Genomic DNA, 6,000 nt, shown 5'->3' on the forward strand with positions numbered 1-6,000 from the left:
GGAACACAGCTTGAGTTAACCAACATCTGGGTCAGGGTAACCACAGAGACAGCAAGAGGACTGCACGGCGACGCCAATGGGAAGACAATTAGGATTTTACCAAAGGCCTGCACGTAGGCCGTGAGGTAAGTTGTCAATGGCAGCTTCATAGAGCAAATGTGAAAATTAGCAGTATTGACAGGAACGGGAACAGAAGAAAAAAAGGGAGGGGGGCAGGGGGCAAAGAGTATCCAAGACAACTCTGAATCAAGTATGAGAGGGATGACCTGGTCCACCTGCTATGAGGACTTATGACAAAGCCATAACAACAACACAAAACCAAACAAAACAACATCATTGCAGTGCGGAGACAGACAAACCCTAACCTTGACCCAGGAGCAAAGAGTAGAGTCCAGACACAAAAAGAAACGCAAGATGGTTTAAAGCCCAAATGTAAAAGGCAAGGCTTTCAAATTTTCTGGAGAAAATACAGGAATGCACACTATGACTTCAGGTTGAAGAAGAATTTCCTAAACAAGGCAAAAAACAATACTGTCCCCCAAACCACACACACCACAAGACTCGTCAATTTGACTACATTAAAACAAAAAACCTGTCTACACCAAAGACGCTCTAAAAAAATAAAATAAAAAGACAGGCAGAGACTGGAAGATACCCGCGGCAGATAAGAAAGGACTAATGTCTAGAATAGATTAAAAAATGCTGCAAATCAACAGGAAAAGTCAAAGCACTTTTGTAAAATGGGCAAAGAGCAAATGACAGAAAAGAAAACCCAAACATATCTATATCTATATCCATATCTACATCTATATCTATATATATTATTCCACTTGACTAGTAATCAGAAGAATGCAAAGTCAAAATAATGAGATAGTACATTTCCCCCATGGATTGACAAATACTTTAAACTTTAAGGACGAGGGCTTCATGGCAGGCTAAATAATGGTACCCAAGGGATGCTAGCCAAGATTTCCAGCATTCTACCACAGGACTGCCTTCAGCTCTACGTTTTGTTCAAGATTTTTTAACAAACCAACTTACGTTGGTGACATTTTCACATCACTCTGTGCTATAATGAGCCTAGGTTAGGATGTTGTACCACAAAACAAATAGTAATATTTTCATTTAGGCTAAAATAGTAAAATTAAATTTGTCAGGGATGAATAGCATTCCCACTTAAGACTTTTTTAAAAAGTCCCCAATGTACAATATCAAGTGGCATTCCATCCTGGGAGCTGTCTGTTAAAGGCCCCTATTAAAGACTTCCCCTGACGGAAGATGGATGAAGAGGATGACCGGGAAAGAGTCTAGAAGTCAAGTCATGAAGAGGAATGGTCAAAAGAGCTAGTGATAATAAGCCTCTGAGAAGAAAAGAAAAAAAAAGAAAAGAAAAGAAAAGAAAAGAAAAGAAAAGAGAAAAAAGAAAAAAGAAAAAAAAACTCCATTAAAATGGGGCAGCTGGTGCTTTTCAAATACGTAGAGCTGACATAGGCAGAGGAATGGGCTCATTCTCCACTGCGGCTCCTGAAGGGAGAGCCAGAACCAAGAGCCCCATTCAAGAGGGTAGCTTTCAGCTCAACATGCCCCTCCCCACAAAAACCCCAGAATAATTATGAACTCTCTCTCTTCAAGCAAAGAAAGAAGGGGGGCGCCTGGGTGGCTCAGTCAGTTGAGCGTCGACTCTGGGTAGGCTCAGGTCATGATCTCATGGTTCATGGATTCGAGCCCCGTGTCGGGCGGGCTCTGCGCTGACAGCTGGGAGCCTGCTTGGGGTTCTCCCTCTCTCTCTGCGCACCCCCCCCCAACTCGTGTTCTTTCTCTCTCTAAACTTAAAAAAAAAAGAAAAAAAGGAAGAAGAAAAACAGCTCCTGCATGTTTAAACACAGGGTACATGAGCTGCTTCGGGTTTTATAAAGGGTCTTCCTGACTACAGGGAGTTGGAATGGAAGATTTTGCCAGTCCCTTCCAATTTTTAAAGTCTATGAGGACAGAGTGAGAGATGATGGCAACACTCACCCTATAAACACCCTTCAGGTGGCTTATACCGTTTTCTAAGCCAAAATGGACAAACTTTAGAGTTGCAGGGAAACAATACTGACTTCTCCCACCTAAGCTCCGAATGCTTTGAATGAACTAGAAGAGATACGGCCAAGAAAATGATTTCAATCTCTATATTTCATGCATGGGAGGAAATCAAATGCAAAAAAACAAAGCAAGCAGGCATGGCATAGGGGGGACTACTATGTGGCAAGTCTGTTTTAAACCGAACTGGGAATTCAGACAACACACTTGAAGCCAATAAGGAACAGGTGATGCACAGGCAGGACTTGGGGCGGGTGGGGGGGGTGGGGGTGGGGAGGTGGACACTAGAAACCAGAAGTCTTAGCCCTGTCCAACATGGGGTCCGTGGTGGGCTTAGGTAATAACATCACCAAGCAGAGAGACCTAATAGTAAGAAAACAAGGTCACTGTTGCTGACTAAAAACAAACAAACAAACAAATCCAGTCTGTAGAAATGAAATTGCTTTTTTTTTTTTTTAAATTTTTTTTTTCAACGTTTATTTATTTTTGGGACAGAGAGAGACAGAGCATGAACGGGGGAGGGGCAGAGAGAGAGGGAGACACAGAATCGGAAACAGGTTCCAGGCTCTGACCCATCAGCCCAGAGCCTGACGCGGGGTTCGAACTCCCGGACCGCGAGATCGTGACCTGGCTGAAGTCGGACGCTTAACCGACTGCGCCACCCAGGCGCCCCTGAAATTGCTTTTTAAAAGTCCATGCAACTACTCTCATCCTTTCATATACACCTATTTTGTATCCATGCTGCCTCTGACCCCTACGAGCAGGGAACAGTTTTAGAGTTAAAAGATACTGGTTGCAAGTTCTGGTCCCACTATGGACTGGCTGAGGAACCAGGAACAAGCCATTTAACTCCTTGGTGCCTCAGTCTCCGATAAAACAGGGTACACACATGAATAAATAATCACAACTATTTAAAGGCTCATAGATCCAAATGCAATATGAAATTGCTGTGTAACCTTTACGGCATCATACAAACATTTGTGGTTGTTTTTGCTTTACTTAAAAGTAGTGGGAACCATCTGGTCATTTTCACCTCACCCACCTTGCCGCTTCTCCATTTAGCCTCTCACCAGAAGGCAAAATCAAAAAAAGGAAAAACTGGTCTTCAGATAAGGTAACAGTTTTCACACCCAGCTGCTCACCAGAATCACTTGGAGAGCTTGTTAAAAATAGAGCTTCTTGTGCTCCAGACCTACTGAATCGGAAGCTCTAGGGATAGAGGGACCTAGGTGGCTTAGTCGGCTAAGTGTCCGGCTTCAGCTCAGGTCATGATCCCACGATTCGTGGGTTCGAGCCCCGCTTTGGGCTCTGTGCTGACAGCTTGGAGCCTAGAGCCTGCTTCGGACTCTGTAGCTCCCTCTCTCTCTCTCCCCCTCCCCCACTCACACTCTAATTCTCAAAAATAAATATTGTTTAAAAAATTAAAACTGAAAAGAATCTCTAGAGATAATAAGGTCCAGGGCACTGAGGGATCCTAGACTATACAGGGGACAAATATAGACACCTCTACAACCACTTGAATATCAAAAATAGAAGCCTGGCCACTTATTCATCTATAAAGTTCATCCTAATGCAGTATTACTTAAGCATAAAATGTTTATTCTGATTTTCACCTCCCCTCCCTCCCCCACTCATTGCTCAGGCAGTTAAGAAGGAGTTTTCAAGATACAGAACTTTCAAGTACTGATTTCATTCCAATGTACTGTCAGGGACATGGCCAGAGATAACCACAAAGTGGGTTCAAAGTTCCAGTAAAATTAAGATGCTCAGTTACTGTTGTGTCAATTCAGCCTCGATCATTAATTTCTGCAACTGCAAAAGTTAATTGCTGACGCTCGCAGGATTGTGTGTTTCCTTTTAAGACACTCAATCACCAGTATCATGAAGCTGAAAGGAGCCTCAAAGTTTATGAGCTCCAAACTAACATTTTATAGATCAGAAAAAGAAGTCTAGAACCAGAACTCCCAGGACTGGTTCAATACTTCAGGGGAAAGACACACTAAAAGATCTGTCCTTTCTTAGTAACACAAAAATAATTCTATTTCATTCCTCTTCCAATGGACTCACAGGTCTGATTATTTAAGTTCCATCATCTATATAGATATAAAAATTTTTTTCTAAAGTAGTCTCCACGCCCAGCTTGAAGCTTAACGCAGGGCTTGAACTCACCACCCAGAGATCAAGCCGTGAGCTGAGATCAAGAGTCAGATGTCCAACCGACTGAGCCACACAGGCGACCCGTCCCTTCTTATAATTTTTATATGAGAATAGGGCTCCCAGGGTAAGAGCAAATTCTGTCGTTTTAAAACTGTTACAAAGTAGGTTTTATATTTGCACTCAAACCAAACACTTCATCATTATGGTCTCTGGTATAAACCAAATCAAAAGAAAAGGGAAAAAAGTGTAGCAGCAACAACAGATTAGTGTCAATCAAGAGTTGGGGCCGACGTCATTTAGGAGCTGTGAGTTACAATGAAACTTATTCTGACGACCTTAGCTCAATGATGGATCTTTCTAAACTAAAGAAGATTCCGTTTGTATTGTTCATTTACACTCCATCCAATCCTGCCACACCTTAGATTTTTTTCGGACGTCCCTGGGCTCTCCAAGTGAATAGTAAACTATGTGTAGGGGCCCTGACTCCCACCATCTCTACCAACCCAGAGCAGTGAGTTGGCAGGTGCTGGACAAACAATTTATAATCTGTAAGTGTGACTTTCCCTTCACCTAGTCTACTTAGCAGGTAGTCGCGGCCTCGAAGATCCCATGAGCCGTCCGGCCCAACGTCCCCACGCATCAGGCCGGACCCTCCATCCGCCGCCGACTTGGGCATCCCGCCAGAGACAGAACTTCCGAGCCGCCCCCGGCAGCGCCCCGGCGGAAGGACTCGGCCTCCACACTGGCGGGCGCCCGAGGCCCCAGCAGGGGAGCCGGCCTCGCCCAGCCTGGCTGCGCCCCCGCCCGTGCCCCGACGCGGCCCTCACTTGTGCGTTTGCTGGTACAGCGGCTCCATGTCGCCGGCCCCGCCGGGTCCGGCCCTGGCTTCCTTGGAACACGTCCTCACGGCCCCCCTTCCGGCTTCCGGCTACCGGCTTCCGGTCGCAGGACCCGCCCCCTCCTGCCGGCCAGGGCTGCCCCGGCGCGCGCCCTGCCGGTGGTGGTGGAGACAGAAGAGGAGGGCGACGGGAGAAGAGGCCCGGACAAAAAGGCTAAGGGTAGTCAGAGGCACTGCCGCAGATCGGGGACGAGGAAGCATAGTTGTGGGTAGGGGGGCGGGCTTCGGCATCGAGTCAGGCGTTTACAAGGGCAGTCGGAGAAGTAGGGACGTGAGGTCCTCAGAGCAAAGCTGCAGGAGAGCTGGTGGACACCTGCCATTCCCCAGCGGAGGCAGGCTGGGGGGGCTGTTCTCGCTCTGCTGCCCAGTAAACTGCTCAGTTGTGGGTCTGGAGCTTGCGCTCCGCTGGGCTCTTGTGCGCAAGCATCTCCTATGTCAAGTATGTCCGGTTACTACCCCCCCCCCCCATTTATCCTTCCAAGAAACTCCCAATGAATGAGTTGTAACCGTGTCTTGTGTGCTGTGGGGAAACCGGGTTCCTCTTGCCCTCAAGAGAGGTCGCGGTCTAGGAAAGGAAGTGAGATAAGGGTACAAATAAACAGCTGCAAGGGAGAAAGTCCAAAGAGACAGCCGAGCTAGGGTCAGCCCCGTCGGAGATTCAGGAAAGACTTAATGTAGGAGGTGGCATTTGAGTTACGACTTGAAGGATTTGTACGCTTCGGTCTCTCCACGTGGACCTAACCCATGTCCACCCTCCAGGCTTATCTGCAGTTCCTCCCAAGGGAGGAGATGTTCCTCTTCCTTTGACAAGTTGATGCTTTTATTTTCCTGTATCCTGGAGCCCACCCAGTCTTGTGTCCTAA

At 46.5% G+C, this 6,000-nt stretch overlaps 1 protein-coding gene across 7 annotated transcripts in view; it reads right to left on the bottom strand.

The window, feature by feature from the left end:
* GOSR2 (golgi SNAP receptor complex member 2) overlaps window positions 1–5,186 on the bottom strand; it is a 65,846-nt gene extending 60,660 nt beyond the window's left edge. For 4 of the 7 annotated variants that reach the window (XR_004908373.1, XR_004908375.1, XR_004908374.1 and 1 more), the window contains exon 1: window positions 4,810–5,023. Coding sequence is in view for 3 of the 7 variants with exons in the window: in XM_036064350.1 (XP_035920243.1) it covers window positions 4,810–4,915 (106 nt within the window). In the remaining 4 variants the exon portion in view is untranslated. Of the gene's footprint in view, window positions 1–4,809; window positions 5,028–5,066 lie in introns of those variants that run through there. The other 3 variants (XM_030295355.3, XM_030295357.2, XM_036064351.1) reach the window with 3 other exon arrangements.
* Window positions 5,187–6,000: the final 814 nt, after the last annotated feature.

The sequence above is a fragment of the Lynx canadensis genome, chromosome E1, assembly GCF_007474595.2.
Source record: "Lynx canadensis isolate LIC74 chromosome E1, mLynCan4.pri.v2, whole genome shotgun sequence".
NCBI lineage: Eukaryota > Metazoa > Chordata > Mammalia > Carnivora > Felidae > Lynx > Lynx canadensis.